At 40.2% G+C, this 16,977-nt stretch overlaps 1 protein-coding gene across 1 annotated transcript in view; it reads right to left on the reverse strand.

Moving 5' to 3' along the window:
- Window positions 1-12,819, reverse strand: part of FRAS1 (Fraser extracellular matrix complex subunit 1) — a 483,962-nt gene extending 471,143 nt beyond the window's left edge. Inside the window, exons 1-2 of the mRNA XM_012552056.2 lie at window positions 11,781-12,819; window positions 55-86 (exon numbers count right to left, since the gene is read on the reverse strand). Of these exons, the coding sequence (XP_012407510.1) occupies window positions 55-86; window positions 11,781-11,859 (111 nt within the window). The 5' untranslated portion in view covers window positions 11,860-12,819. The remainder of the gene's footprint in view (window positions 1-54; window positions 87-11,780) is intronic.
- Window positions 12,820-16,977: the final 4,158 nt, after the last annotated feature.

Below are 16,977 nucleotides of genomic sequence, written 5' to 3' on the forward strand. Positions count from 1 at the left end.
AGAAATTATTTTACTCACAAAATAAACAGACCAAGTATATTAAAAATGACCTACCAAAAACAATGAGCCCTGGAAGACACAAGCACCTGTTGGATAAAAACAAAACAAAGAATTAAAAGATATGCATTACATAGCAACAGACACTGCATCAGCACAGAATACAGAGAATTAATGGGTTTGATAGTAAACTCTTTCCTCTGGAGCCATACCTTCTTACTATCTTCTACTTCCACATATCTTGACCCCTACAAAATTGTCATTAAAATTCATTTTTCACATTTTTCAACAAGTTCATTTATAATAGCATGCCATAAATACACTATAAAATTTCCTCTGTATTAATTCAGAAAAGCTGCCAAGACTGGCTCCCAGCCTACCTTGCCAGCCTCGTGTCTCATTACTTGTACACAAGAACACTACTCTGGAAACCAGAGATTTAATAGACTCTCCATCCCCTAAATATATCCTTGAACCTTTCCCTTGAACCTCACTAAGGTCATTCCTAAAGCCTAGAATGGTCTTCCCTTCCTCCAATTTAAATATGATCCTCTACCTCCATTCCCCAATAACAGGCCACTGGCATTCTCCTCTAAATTCAACAATCCATTGGTGATTACTCACCATTTTTTGCAGTATTTCATATCATTTCTATATTCCCCATGCATGTCTTATCTCTGCAACTATAAAATAAGCAACTTAAGAGCAGGGACTGTATCAAATATGACTATAAAGTGGCACAATGGATGGAGTAATGGAGTCAAAAAGATTTAAACTCAAATCCTATCTCAGATATGAGTTGTGTGGCACTGTGTAAGTCATTTCATTTTTCTCTGCCTCAGTTGCCTTGTTCATAAAATGGGGAGAATAAGAACACCAAGGATGATTTTGAGAATAAAAGAGACAATATTTATAAGCCATTTAGCAAATCTCAAAGTGCCATTAAATGCTGACTTTATTATTATTATTATTATTATCATCATCATCATCTTCATTGTTATTTACTTCTTGGTATTTCCCCACAGTGTCTACTAAAGAGCTTCACACAATAAATATTTTAAATGCATTTTGCTTATATCTCTTGTCATTTCTCACTCACTCCTCAGAATGAGTTCTCCCTTGTGACAAAGGAAAACAATTAAACAAAAACATCCCAAGTGGACATGGGATTATGCCCAAAATCCAAGCTCCTAGAGAGACTAAATCTGGCCCATCTCTTGAGATCGAGAGTTCTTGAATTGCAAGTGGGCTCTGATAACTGGATATCTACACTTGGTCTGGTATCAATATGGTAATTCCTGGGAGCAAGATGCTGTCAGATTGCCTAAGGAAGGGCAAATGGACTCAGCTCAAAAACTGAGTAGGTCAGAGCACCCAAGCCAATTAGGAGAGGGATTCAACAGGTAAAGAAATCTAGACTCACTGAATAATTTGTTTGAAGGCCTCTAAGACAATAGAAGACAGAGCTGGGATGCAAACCTAAAGCTCCTGACTACAGAAACTTAGTGTATTTTCTGAGATTTTTGTCAAACACTCTCCCTAACACAAAAAGAAATTCATTATGTATATTCAGCTCATACCAGAACAGATTTTATCTCTGGATAAATAAAATTAAAAGAGAAAGGTATCTTTTGTATATAAAAACAATGTAACTATTTTCAAAAGAAACAGTCATTTGTATTCATATATTTTCCAAGCACATATGCACTAGCTTCCTAATTGGTCCCTCTCCAATTCAATTCTCACAAAACCACTATACTAATACTTCTAAAGCTCAAATTTGACTATTTCATTCTCCTGCTCCAGAATTTCCAATGGCTCCCTATTAATAGTCCTTAATATAAAATATAAAATCCTGTGTTTGGATTTAAAGCTGTCCACAAACAATACGGTTCCACTCTACCACTCCAAGTTCATACATTTTACATTACGCATACAGTCTACATTCCAAAGAAAATGACCAACTTGCTATTCCCTCAAAGGAAAGCAGTAAGTCCTATCTTAGTGTCTTTGCAGAGACTATCCATGTACAGAATGAATTTATTCATTTCCATCTAGCCTCTTTCAATGCTCAACTCATACCCCCTCCTACAGGAAGTCTATCATAATTTGTCCCATTCCCCACTCCATTGTTGAATGGACCCCCCTCTTTCAATCCCTTACACTTAGCACAGTGCCTGACACAGAAGAGGCACTGAATCAAATACTTATTGAGTGAATGAGTGATTAACTATCACTGGCTTTGTCCTCCTTGGAGAGAGAAATGAGAAGACATTCATCTTATGTACATCTGTTTCATTCCCCCTTCCTCTCTCTACAATAGAATGTGAGCTCTTTCATGGTATGAATTGTTCCACTTTTGTCCTTTTATCCTTAGTTCCCAGTATTGTAAACATAACTAATCAGAGTACTTTTAACCCTGACCTTAGGAAGGACCTATATTTAGAAGCCAAGGAGATGGGAAGCATAAGACTTGACATTGGAGAATATGGAGAAAATGATAGTTGTTGGAACCAGAACCCCATAATACATACTTGATAAATGCTTGCTGATGTCTATAACCTAATTTCTTCTCCCTTGATAAGTCTTTTAGTATATTACCTAAATTACATAAAACATTTATCAAGATTCAAGTCAAAATTCAGGACAGAAGGCAGAAAAGAACAATTCTCCCATAGTTTCTACCTTATTAACCTAAAGTATCTGCTTGTGCTCAACCAAAAGACTTGTGGAAAGAGAAAGGAGACTTTTCCCAGTGTTTTCATAAACTCTTAAGGGATTTTCAGACTTAAAGTGAAAACATCACTAATCAGAGTACCTTTAACCCTGACCTTGGGAAGGACCTGTTTTAGAAGCCAAGAAGGAGATAGGAAAGATAAGAAGATTTAACATCAATAGATGTGAAGAGAATGATGGTGGTTGGAGCCAAAACAGCATCCCAGCTGGACCTTCCACACCTCTGCCCTTGTGGGTTCTGTACAATCACTGCAGTTTCCCCATGACAATGGAGAGCCATAAAAAACCATGGACATGCTCCAAGAACCATCTGAGATGATGGAATGGAATTGGTGATATCAACATGGAGATTTCTTCCATTTTACTTTTTCTCTAATAGAAAGATGGACCAAGAGGATGCTAGCCATGCTGCTTCTCCACCCCACGCCTACAAATAATGGACTGTGCCTACTTTTAGACTTGCTATTTCTGTCTCATTTTGTGCTACTTTAAGCGTTCCTCAGTATATTTAAGACAATGTATTAACATTCCAATAGTCATTCAAAGCTGTAGCAATCCTGTTCAGTCCAATGTTGATGGTTAGATCAGAAATGAAACGAGGAAGAGAATTTGAAGCATTGTTATTCTACAAACTTAATTTGTATAAATTGGCTGCAGGTTTGAGGCATACTTTTTTTTTGAGAATAAAATGCAATATTCAGAACCCAGGACATTTAGGGGCAGGAACGTCAGATCTGGCATCAGTTTTTCATTCATTGATTTATGTCAAGGCAACAAGCACCTGTTAAGTGCTGAGCCCTGAAGATATAAATACAAACAGAAAAAGAGTCCCTGCTTCAAAAAGCTTTTGCTCTAATGGAGGAAGATTCATAAAAGGAAGTTTAGGAGGTAGTTAGATGGTGCAGTGAATAGAGTAGCAGTCATAGAGTCAAGAGATCCTAAATTCAAATCCTCCTAAAATACTTATTTTCTAACTGTGTGACCTAAGCAAGTTATTTAAACCCAATTGACCCACCTCAAAGAAAAAAAAAGAATTCTGAAGGGAGGTGTAGAGGGATGGTAGAGAAGATACTAAACAGGAGTTATTGAAGAAAAAATCCAGAAAATCAGGAAAGAAGGCATGGATGGCTTGGATGCCTTCCTTAAAGTGAGGTTCTGGGAGGAACTAGCAAATCAGAGGAGAGGCTGCATTAAGACTTACAGCATATTAAGGCAAAAAAAATAAAATCACTTTATTTGGAGTCAAATTTTGACTTGGGTTTGCTGTTTCTTTCTTGTGTGACTTTGAACAAGACCCAAATTCACTGGCCCTGTTTCTTCGTGAATAAAACAGAGAGGTTGGAGATTTCTTTCCACCCCTAAGATGCCCTTTATTCCCTTATCCTCATACTCATTTTCTTGATTACACTCCTCCACCAATGTAAAGGATATGGTCTCTTTCTGAAGTTAGGTCTTTCTACCTTTGTATAACCTTGAGGGTAAAAGGGAAGGACAAAAGAGAGTTATTACAGATTGTACACATATATACATATGTATATATACATATATAAGTACACACACATACATATATACATATATTTAAATACATATTTGTGTCTAATGGTAACCATCTTTAGAGTGAGGTGAGGAAAGAAAAATAGAAGAAAAATGAAATTTTCATGATAACTTTATTATATATTTAAAAGGAAGAGCAAATTGTACATAAGAGATTTGCAGTTTCATGAGCAATCATCTTTTTTATTATACTATGTTATGGAAAGTCTTGTTTTATTCCATATATTAAAAATAAAATAGAATAAATTTTTTAAAAAAAATTTTGCAGAGCAAAATGAAAAATGAAACTTCCTCAAAAGAAAAGGAGAAAGAGAGATGCAAATAGAGGGCTTTTTAAAGACAGTAATGGCAGAAAATTCAAGTGACCTCAGGAAGTAACCTTACATTTTGTATATACTTTGCAAAAGCAGCATCCTCACCAGCTAATGAAGTTGCTTCTCTGAGACTTGCTGCACAGGCTTTTGACAAGTTTTCCTCCCCAAAGTTTTCCTTCAGAGAAACATCCATATTTATGAATGGAAGGCTCCATCGTAATAGCAATCCATGAGCCAACCAATACAGAAGTAATCTCCCTCTCAGTCCTAGCAACTCTACCTCATTCATCAACTAACAAGAAAGTAACCTGAATAGCTAACTACATTCTTCAGAGCAATTGTGCATGAATCTTCATTTAAGCTTTTTTTTAAAAAACCATGAAATTAAAAAACAAAAGTTCATAGCACCAGAAATTCAGAACTAGAAGAAACTCTGAGATCAGAGAGGTGACTTCCAACATGACTTGGGAATTAATAAAATGTAGTGAAAGCAATATTCTAATCCCTTTTCTTTTCTTAAAAGGTGCTGAAATCATCCTCAAGACATGATTGCTCTGGCGATTGAAGACTCAGACATTGACAACACTTCTTGGTCACTTGAGTACAAAATAGCCATGAGGAACTCCAGGCATGTTTTGATACTTGGCTTGGTGGACCATGATGAACAATTCAAACAAGGAAAATTCTTTCAGCTTAAGCAACTCAGAGATGGCCTTGCTACTAATCCTGATGGAATATTTTCCTGCTATAACTCACTAAATCTTCTTCTGTTTCTGTTGAATGAACTAGAAGCATCTCATTTTGTTTTAATATCAAAACTAAACTACCAGTGTATTGACCTTAGTCAAGCTCAGTACAGAACATAGAAGCAAGATCTAAATTCAGACTTTGACTCCAAAGCTTACCCTCTTTCCACTGGATCAAGCTGCTTCTCAATGGCATATCAAAACTCCCTTGAGGAATGGTCTCATGAGGAAGAGACAACACTGACTCTTCACCTAATTCAATCTCCTTGATCCCAACTGGCTCGGCCTTCTTAAAATGAATTGTCAAATTTTTGGTCTCTTAAAAATTATTAAAAACTTGCCCCCATAAAGAACTTTTATTTGTGTTGGTTTTATCTATCAACAGTTATAGTATTGGAAATTTAAATATCTTAATATTGTAATGAAAATCTCATGGCCTCCTTTAAAAAGACCTCAAAGAATCCTCAAATCACGATTTAAGAATTGCTACTTAAGCCATTCTCCAATTGAAAAATGGTCAAAGGATATGAACAGACAATTCTCAGATGAAGAAATTGAAACTATTTCTAATCATATGAAAAGATGCTCCAAGTCATTATTAATCAGAGAAATGCAAATTAAGACAACTCTAGGATACCACTACACACCTGTCAGATTGGCTAAGATGACAGGAAAAAATAATGATGATTGTTGGAGGGGATGTGGGAAAACTGGGACATTGATGCACTGTTGGTGGAGTTGTGAACGAATCCAACCATTTTGGAGAGTAGTTTGGAACTATGCTCAAAAAGTTATCAAACTGTGCATACCCTTTGATCCAGCAGTGTTACTACTGGGCTTATATCCCAAAGAGATTATAAAGAAGGGAAAGGGACCTGTATGTGCACGAATGTTTGTGGCAGCCCTTTTTGTAGTGGCTAGAAACTGGAAACTGAATGGATGTCTATCAGTTGGAGAATGGCTGAATAAATTGTGGTATATTTATTGTGGTATATTCAAACTCTATCTATACCACAATCAACAGGATGATTTCAGAAAGGCCTGGAGAGACTTACACGAACTGATGCTGAGTGAAATGAGCAGGACCAGGAGATCATTATATACTTCAACAACAATACTATATGATGACCAGTTCTGATGGACCAGGCCATCCTCAGCAACGAGATCAACCAAATCATTTCCAATGGAGCAGTAATGAACTGAACCAGCTATGCCCAGAGAAAGAACTCGGAGATGACTAAAAACCATTACATTGAATTCCCAATCCCTATATCTATGCCCACCTGCATTTTTGATTTCCTTCACAAGCTAATTATACAATATTTCAAAGTCTGATTCTTTTTGTAAAGCAAAATAACGTTTTGGTCATGTATACTTATTGTGTATCTAATTTATATTTTAATGTATTTAACATCTACTGGTCATCCTGCCATCTAGGGGAGGGGATGGGAGGGTAAGAGGTGAAAAATTGGAACAAGAGGTTTGGTAATTGTTAATGCTGTAAAGTTACCCATGCATATAACCTGTAAATAAAAGGCTATTAAATTAAAAAAAAAAAAAAAAGAATTGCTACTTATCCTAAAGATTTCGGGAATCTACAGACAACCACCTTTCCTTCCTTTTGTTTTAAGGCAAGGGAACAAGACATTTCTCAGTAGAATGGCTAGGATTGAAGTTTTAGCGTTATAGAGGCAAATCAAGTTTACCAGTGGAATCCTCCTTATGAGATATCATTAACTTTTCACAAGCTAGTACTAAATTAGTTTCGCAATCTAGAGTAATGTGAAAGAACATTGACTAAGTATTTGCTTTTAGAAATGCACTTTTTCTTTAAAATGAAGATATAATTTAGAATGAGAAAGTTGCAATTACCTATAAATTACAATGCTATAGAAGATTAGTGTAATTTTTATGCTGCAACTGAGCTTAATGTAATAGAATATGATAGAGTATCATTATAAAATATAAATATGGCATTCTCCATTTTCAAGTAGCCCACGGGGCTATTTGTAAGACTTGAAAAAGCTTTTACTTCTGTCTTTAATTTTTGGCATTTTTATATTCTTATTCTTAACCTTGCTCTTGTGGGGCTAAGGAGGGCAGGGAGGCAGTGAGATTAGGAATTTAGTTGCTAGTTTTTTCAAAGAAAATGATAGAATGATATGGAAATTTACATCACCTGTTAAAGGATAGACTGAGTGACTGCACCCAGTTACCTTTAAGTATACTAAGATTTGGACTTCAAACTCTAGATATCACTGTGTTCAGGCAATAGGAAATATGAAAAATATTTTGAAAATAAGGGACAGTGATAAGAATTTAATTGGTTCTGCTCAATATTACAAGGGATTAGACTTCTTCCTTGGTCTGAGGAAGCAACAACAACAACAACAACAAAGATCCATAGGACCAATGAGTGAAAGCTACGGGGAGATAGAATTCAGTTTAATACAAAAAAATATATATTCTAACAACCAACTCTAGCTTATTTGCATCTCCCAATAATAGGTGCCACTTTAAACCCCATTTTACAGGGGAAGAAAATAAACTCAAAGAAGTGACTCTCAGTGTCACAAAATGGGCTGCTTTGAAAAGTAAAGAGTTCCCCATCCCTAGAAGTCTTTGAAAGGAGGTTAATGTTGCCAGCTTCAGGCTCTATTTTCTTTTTTCCCTGAGGCAATTGGGAATAAGTGACTTGCCCAGGGTCACACAGCTAGGAAGTGTTAAATGTCTGAAACCAGATTTGAACTCTGGTCCTACTGACTTCAGGGCTGGTGCTCTATCCACTGCACCACTAGCTGGCCCTTGTTCCAGGGAGTGTGGTGTTGATTTCTTAACCCCTTACACCTTTATAATTCTATCATTCTATATTTCTCAGATGAATTCATGGCTAGCATTCATTTTCTTTCCAGGTAGAGTAGGTTTCCAAAGAATCTTATAAAAAAGAAATATAATTCTGGAAGATCCCAAAGACCTATTAAATCTGGCAATATTAACTCTGCACAAAATATACACTCTCTTGTTGGGCAGAGGTTTTAGAGGATCCTAAGTGCTGCAAAGAAGACAGCACTAAACTTAGACTTTAAAGATCTGGCTTTAAATGTATTCCTGCCATTTATTACCATATATTTCTTAAGCAAGTCATTTCTCTTTAAGCCTCAGTTTCCCCATCTGTAAAATGAAGAAAATCATATTGCACAACAGATCCTATATTTCTGCTAATAATAATAATAATAATAGCTAACATTTATATAGAATTTACTATGTGTCAGGCAATTGTGCCTCATTTGACCTCACAACCATCCTGGGAGGTAGATGCTATTATTATGAGTGCCAAAAAAGAAAAAAGGAAAAAAAAAAAAACCAGCTGACATAACATAGTAAGAAACACAAGACTTACAGATGGAAACCACCTTGGAGATCAATTAGTCCAACCCCATCATTTTGCAGTTAATTAAGAACAACCACTTGCCCTTCTAGAAACCTTCAAAGGTTTTAAAAGCATTCACTTCATAACAGCCTTAAGAGAGTTAGTACCAATATGATTAGCCCCATTTTACAGATGAGGACACAGATGGGGTTTAGAGAACTTGTCTATGGAAGTGTTAGGGTCTGGTGTTCCTACCAGTACTGTCAGTAAACATTCATTAAAAACCTATTATTTCCCAAGCTCTGTACTAAGCTTTGAAGATGCACCAGTCATGCTGTAAAGTTACCCATGCATATATCCTGTAAATAAAAGGCTATTAAATAAAAAAAAAAAAAAATAAAAAAAATAAAAAAAAAGAAGAAGAAGATGCACAGTCAGGCAAAAAAAAAAAAAAAAAAAAAAATCCCTTACCTCCAGGAGCTCACAATCTAATGGGGGAAGATAACATGCAAACAGTAAATATTAACAAGTTATATACAAAATAAATTGGAAATAATCCCCAGAATGCACTAGAACTTTTCCCCCCAGGAGGAAAACGGGATTAAGTGACTCGTCCAGGATTGAGAATTTGCTCAGCTAGTAAATGTCTGGGGTCGAATTTGAATTCAGGTTCTCCTGACTCCAGAGCTGGTGCTCTACTCACTTGTATCACCTAGCTGACCTAGTACTAGAATTAAGGAGGATTGGGAAAGGCTTTCTGTGTGTTTTTGCTGGAACAAAAAGGAAACCAGGAGGCTGAGATAAGGAGGGAGAAGATTTTTGGTGGGGGTGAGAAAGGGGGGAAATAGTCCAATGACCAAAGGTTGAAAGACATTGTGATATTCCTACGTTTGATTCTAAAGATAAGTTGTCACTATGAGTAAAATCCAAAATTACACTTTGCTCCTAGTATCTTCTATAATTACATTTTCATCTTTGGAGTGCCTCCTTTGTCACAGCAAATGCCCAACTCAACAGCTCGATGTTTAAGTGAATCAATTTCATTCCCTCTAAACACCGAAAAGCTATTTCTTCAGGAAAAAGCAACCTAAAGAAACTAATGGAAGCCTCTAAGTAAAGGCCCGAGGGCAGTAAAAATGGAGGCGGCTTCTCCAGAACAGAAGCAGGATTTGCATTCCAGAAACAAGTCATTTAAGCTTGGGGTTGGGGGGTGGGGGAGGAATTGAGGAGTTCCCAAAGAAAAGGAATCCAGGTTGGTGAAATGCTGATCCTTCAACGCACCCCGACAAAAAGAAATTACTTTCTAGACTAAGTGGGTGTGTCTAAAATAACAGGTCTCGGAGTAATTTCTCTTCCTTCAAAGTATTGGATTTTTTTTTAATCCTTGTTAAAATGTAAAAGCTCCAGGAGGGCAGATTAGTTTTATATACACCCCAGTACCTAGCAAATAATAAATGTTTAATGACTGATGTTTCATATGGTCGAAAGGGGGCTTAATTCACTTCTAGTGGGCATCTGTAAAATGGGGGTGGGGGTTGCGTTGGACTAAATGGCACGTGAAGTCTATAACAACAGATCTATAATCCTGTGATCCAAAGAAGGGGTCATTTCTCATCCACCCGGAACTCCCTTTATTCACATGAGTGTTCTGCCCGAGCCCTGGTTATTGATTGGGGCTGGGTAATGAATGACCTAAAGAAAAGCTTGCAGTGACTCGCCGCCGAGTAAGACTAGAATAATAACACGTCCACTTACTTCTCCATGGCCATTTAAATGTTTGCGATTCTGTTTAACTAAAGGTCCAAGAATTCCGCCCTGACTCCCCCAGACCTTCTCCACTTCCTACCCTCCAGCCGGCCTCTGACCCAGTGACCTTACTACAAGTGACTGTTCCTTTCCCCCAGCCCGGCTCAGCTCAGGGGGTTACATTCGAGAGCCCAAGAAGGGGGCTTTACTTGCACCACCTGTAGAAGTGCTGAAGACCCCGCCTCTGGGGTGGCCCGGTTCCACCTGCCCGGGTTAGCCCCCTCCGTGGCACCAGCAGGTGAATTCCCCGCCCGCCCGCAGCAGAATGAATAATGAATGGGAAGCCCGGGAGCTAAGGAATTCAGCTTGCAAAGCCGCCTGCTCCCATCCCCCTCTTCCCAAGTGCAAGCACTCCCCGAGCTTGGAGAAGCCGGTTTGGCTAAGTTTCTGCCAGCTCGACCACCCCATCGACCAGCTCTCCTTACCCGCCCTCTCCCCCCAACCGCGGCTCAGTCTTTATTTCTCCAGCAGGGAGTGGAAAGCTTTTGATATCTCGGGACACTATTCCCCGCGCAGGGTTAGGCTCTCCCTCACCCGCACAGCCTAGGGGACCGCCGCCTCGAGGCTGGAAATCAGACGCCTAGGCTAGACACCCCGAGCCCAAGCGGAGAAAGGGGATCTAAGTCTACTCCGACCCACCCCGGCTGCGGGAACAGAGGGTCGAGCTAGGTCTGCCCTTGGGCAGTTTTTAAGATTTTTCTAATTGTTCTGGACCCGCGCCTGAACTCTAAAAGAAAAGGAAACCAGGTATCTGCTTAATAGGTGGAATCTGCGGAAGCGCTCCTCTGACAACTCTACGAGCATTTCATAGGCAGGTATTATGCGCCTTCTAGGTACCAACTATCGGGCTAGGTGCGAGAGACACCAAGACAAAAGTGAAAAGGCTCCTGTCTTCAAGGAGCTTCCATTCAGAATAGTGCAGTTTCAAGGATCCCTTTCTTGCCACCAGTGTGATTATTTCACAAGAGCATCCCCCCACTAACACCAGCCCTCTCCCCATCTTTAAGCTTCCTTTCAGGGGAGAAGGGAAGGTGCCAAATTACTGAGCAACCTCCCCACCCGTCCAAAATGCACGCGGGGCTTTTTTCGGGGAGCGTGATGAGAATGCAGAAGCAGCAGGGAAAAGGTTTTTCAGTGTAAGGGAGCTCCCTCCAGGCCCACCTCTACCCCTCCCCAAAAACACCCCCTATCCGTCGCCAGCCTCAACCTCTTCCAACTCATTCAGGGTGGTTTAGCGGGGGAGCCCCCCGCACTCACCTCCAGTGCGCACGGAAGGCAAGGGAGTGAATTCCGCCAAGGCGAACGAAACGCCGAGCCACACTCGCAGGTACTCCATGGCTAGGGCGGCCGGAGCCCGTGCTGACGCCCGGCAAGGAGGGAGAGAGAGCTCGGGGGGCGCGGAGCCCTTCGGGGTGCAGGCAACCGAGCTGCTCCAAGGAGCCGGGGATGTCCGCAGCCTCACGGGGACGCTTAGAGCCGGGCTCGCAGACCAAAGGCTGCCATCGATCCCGCGCCCCTGCTGCAGCTCCGCGAGCCGGGAGTTGAGCCTCAGCCGCGGTTCATCTCCAGCCGGGGAGAGTCGCCCTGCCTTCTCCTCTCCGCTTCGCTCCCGCTGGCGATGGAGATCCCCCGGCTGCGCCGCGCCGCTCTCCTGCGGGCTAGCTTTTTAAACTTCGCTTGACACCCTACGTGGGCGCTACGTAGAGCGAGCAAGCGAGGGAGGGAGAGGGGGAGGCTGCGCGAAGACCGCAGCCCGCGGCAGCCCAGCAGGCTGGAGAGCGAACGAAGTAGCGAGCCCCGGGAGCTGGGGAGACAGCCACGCCGCCCCGGCTGGTTGCAAACTTTCTCCTGCAGCCGCGGGCGGCTCCCGAGCTCCAACTAAAACCCCCCGCCGCCACCGGCTTCCCAGTTCCTGGAGAACCTGGGGGAGGTGCTCCTGGCTACCTCCGGGGGGGCCCCCTCCCACGCGCGCGTGCGTGCGCTCCCACACTCACGCGCACACACTCTTCAAGCTGGCACCCCAGTCTTGCCCCAGCTGTACGTGCTGTGGAAGGGCTGGGGCGGCGCGACCCGCTCCCCCAGCTCCTCCAGGACAGTGCCGCACAGAAACCACCGCCGAGTTTCAGCCACCTCCACTGCTGAGTGGATCTAGAGGCAGTACGGGAGCCATAATTTTTAAATGCACATGGGGGAAGATTTACAAAGGCAAAGAGAAGCCCAGAGAGTGAGCGCCATCTAGGAAGTCTAGCGCGCTTGGGAACGCGCTGCCCAAAAAGACGTGTAGATGTCGAACCATCTACATTTCCCACTTTGGAAGACAGTCTCTCTTTCTCCCTCCTCTTCTTCCCCTCCTCCTTCTCTCTTTCTTTTCTCTCCCTCTCCTTCCTCTTCTTTCCCTTTCTTCCTTCCCCCCTCCCCTTTTTTTCCTCCCTTAGTGTGAAAATGGACTCAGGACTCAAAGAGCTTTGGCCAAGATTCCAGAGTCACGTGAGGGGAAAAGAAGAGGGAGGCAGGATGGGAGCGAGAGAAAGAAAATCAGCAATCTGATCCCCTTATTCATTCTGTAGTTTAACCTTGGCTTTCCTCTAAGATTGGATCAAAACGAGTCCCACCGAGAGAAAAAAGAGGAAGGTAGCATGTTCTTTACTATTAAGCCTACTGACTTCCTGGCAGAAAGTGCAGCAAAGATACACAAAAGCTTGGTCTGTGCCCCACACAGTCCCAGGACTTTAGAGAGTTTGGGGGTCAAGAGTATGACCTTAAGGACCTGCCACCTCCCCTCTTCACTGATGCTGAGAAAATGAGAGTGTTTTTAGCTGCACTGAATTTCTCCCCCACATTTGACCTAAATAATAGGTAAATCCATATGATTTTTCTGCATAGAGAAAAATTCCATTGCTCAAATTTAGTTTTACCAACCAGGATATTTAAAAAGTTGGCTTTTTATTGTGTTAAACCATCTAAGGCAAATTCATCTTTTACTTCATCTGAGGGGGAAAAAAGTCACTGGAATAGGATATTATCCCAAGAAGGAGATCTCTGCCTATAACATAAATGCCAAGTTTTAAGAAAAAAAATATTTGGGCATAGGCAATCTGAGCCACTTATTTTCAAAACAACAGGGTTTAATCCCACACCAGTGTTGAATTATGGCTGCTCTGTTAATTATGCCAAATGAGAGATCTGAGCTTAATCATTTTATGTAATTGAAGTTGGAGAATCAGAATGACTTCTGATTGGCCTAAACCCTAGAGCATAGACTTATTGTAGATTTCTGCTAATTAGCAATCAACTTGCCTATAATGCTGTTAGCATTTTTTTAGTAGTGCTATAGACTAAGCTAGTAAATAAATCAACTCAATCTGACTAGCTGTCCAGCTTTATTTTATAACTATTGACAAATCCTGGGGAGGTTTATTATTTCTGACTGATCCAAATACTACTTGGAATTGTTCATTTTAAAAATATGCAATTTGTATCTGTAGCTATGCCGGGCCATATAAAGTAGCATGTTTTCTGATCAGCTCTTCCTAGGTTGGGCAATGAGTACATTCTAATTGGAATTAGGGTTAAGAGGGGGAAGTCTGAATATCTAGGTCCTATTCTTATATATGAGTAGGTAGGTGGTGACTTGAATAGTTAGACCTGGAGTTAAGGACATCTGAGTTAAAATGTGGCCTCAGATACCTACAAGCCATGTGACCCTGGGCAAGTCACTTAAACTTGTTTGCCTCAGTTTCCTCATCTGTAAAATGGGCTGGAGTAGGTGATAGCACATTGCTCCATTATCTTTGCCAAGAAAACCCCAAATGGAATCACAAAGTCTCAGACATGATTGTAATGACTAAACCAAAAGGTATATAGTACTAGTTCAAGGGATGTTATATACAAAAGTTACTTCCTTTCATTAGGGGAAGCAATATGTATCAGTGAAAAGAATAATAAACTTGAAGTTATAGGCCCTACCTTGGCTTAACCTCTTTGGGACTCAGAGAAATTTTTATAGTACTCTGGGTTGACTCTTCCAACTCCCATTGACACTGGCAATTTCTGAACTGCAAAGGAGTAAATGTTACTACTTTCAGTGTTCTAATGGTAACCTGCTAGGTGACTATCCTCCTAGCACCAACTCACAAACTCCCATTGGTATTCATCTCCTTAAGAATCAGTCATAATATTCCATAATTCAGCAAAGGCAATTATTCAAATGGCAGAGCAAGAATAATACTTATAAAGCATTTCCTAGATCACACTTTTCTACAAATATACACAAAAAGGGTGGGAAGAAGAATGGGCATGAGTTTAAAATACAGTAACAATGAGATGTGTAAAGGGAATACACATAACCCGAGTAACTCTAGAATGCAGGGTCTTAGCATTATGTTTCTCCAGAAGATTCTCACATTTGTTAGGAAAATGGTATCAATGATTCCATTGCTTAGTTGAGTGCAATTATCCAAAGGCATAGTACCCCAGGTCAATCTATTGGCTGGAACAAAGTAGGTCAGTTAACTGCTACTAAATTATACTGACCAGACTATATAACCACTGGACTTCTCTGGCTCCAGCCTAAGTCAAGACAGGTCATTCAACCAATGATGGACTGGACCAGGTAGATTATTCAGCTGTTGGTCAGCTGCAATAAAACCCACCTGATTACTTGGCAGTCACAATCTTCATAGGCCTTAATATCTCTGCACGATGGATCAATACACCAGACTCCCTAGCTTCATTCTTTGATGGACATCTCTAATCTGTCACCACATTTGGCTTCTGGCTTAGCTTTGTGATGCTGAACTCTCCTAGGCTGAAGTGTTGCCATGTTCTTACCAACTAAAGTACTACTGTGTACTTCCAACTAGGGCAATGAGAATAATATAAAAATAGTAGAAATCTTTTCTCCTTGACTCCCACAGAGCCTCAGTATTGAAGTTCCAGGTATGAGGTAAAAAAAATGTAATATCTTTTCTGATCAATGATCCTTCCTAATTTAAAGCAAGTTCACTCAGAAAGGCACTCCATTTTCCTTAGGGTGAATCAGTCCCAGTTCAGTCACTTGCACACTTCCCAGAATCCTTTAGGGAATCTTATGCAGATGAATAGCTAGAGACATTTTATATACATATACATACATACACACACACACACACACACACACCACACACACACACATACACACACACACACACACACATATATATATATATATATATATATATATATATATATATATATGTCTGAAGGCATTCCTCTTTACATTATTGTCTCTTCCATTAGCCTCTCCCAATCTCCAACTCTTGCTGGAGTTTATCTGGAGAACCCTATGTCATATATATGACTACATTGCATAAAATGATCTAAGATCCAACTCTTGATTTAGAGAAATTTTTGACTCTGATATTTTGATGTGAGAGATTTTGTATTATCTCATCGAGGTAGGAAGGAATAAGTAATTTTTTTTTATTTAATAGCCTTTTATTTACAGGATATATACATGGGTAACTTTACAGCATTAACAATTGCCAAACCTCTTGTTCCAATTTTTCACCTCTTACCCCCCCCCCTCCCCTAGATGGCAGGATGACCAGTAGATGTTAAATATATTAAAATATAAATTAGATACACAATAAGTATACATGACCAAAACGTTATTTTGCTGTACAAAAAGAATCAGACTCTGAAATATTGTACAATTAGCTTGTGAAGGAAATCAAAAATGCAGGTGGGCATAAATATAGGGATTGGGAATTCAATGTAATGGTTTTTAGTCATCTCCCAGAGTTCTTTTTCTGGGCATAGCTAGTTCAGTTCATTACTGCTCCATTAGAAATGATTTGGTTGATCTCGTTGCTGAGGATGGCCTGGTCCATCAGAACTGGTCATCATATAGTATTGTTGTTGAAGTATATAATGATCTCCTGGTCCTGCTCATTTCACTCAGCATCAGTTCGTGTAAGTCTCTCCAGGCCTTTCTGAAATCATCCTGTTGGTCATTTCTTACAGAACAGTAATATTCCATAATATTCATATACCACAATTTATTCAGCCATTCTCCAACTGATGGACATCCATTCAGTTTCCAGTTTCTAGCCACTACAAAAAGGGCTGCCACAAACATTCGTGCACATACAGGTCCCTTTCCCTTCTTTATAATCTCTTTGGGATATAATCCCAGTAGTAACACTGCTGGATCAAAGGGTATGCACAGTTTGATAACTTTTTGAGCATAGTTCCAAACTACTCTCCAAAATGGTTGGATTCGTTCACAACTCCACCAACAATGCATCAATGTCCCAGTTTTCCGCATCCCCTCCAACAATCATCATTATTTTTTCCTGTCATCTTAGCCAATCTGACAGGTGTGTAGTGGTATCTTAGAGTTGTCTTAATTTGCATTTCTCTGATTAATAATGACTTGGAGCATCTTTTCATATGACTAGAAATAGTTTCAATT

This window comes from Sarcophilus harrisii, chromosome 6, assembly GCF_902635505.1.
Source record: "Sarcophilus harrisii chromosome 6, mSarHar1.11, whole genome shotgun sequence".
Lineage (NCBI taxonomy): Eukaryota > Metazoa > Chordata > Mammalia > Dasyuromorphia > Dasyuridae > Sarcophilus > Sarcophilus harrisii.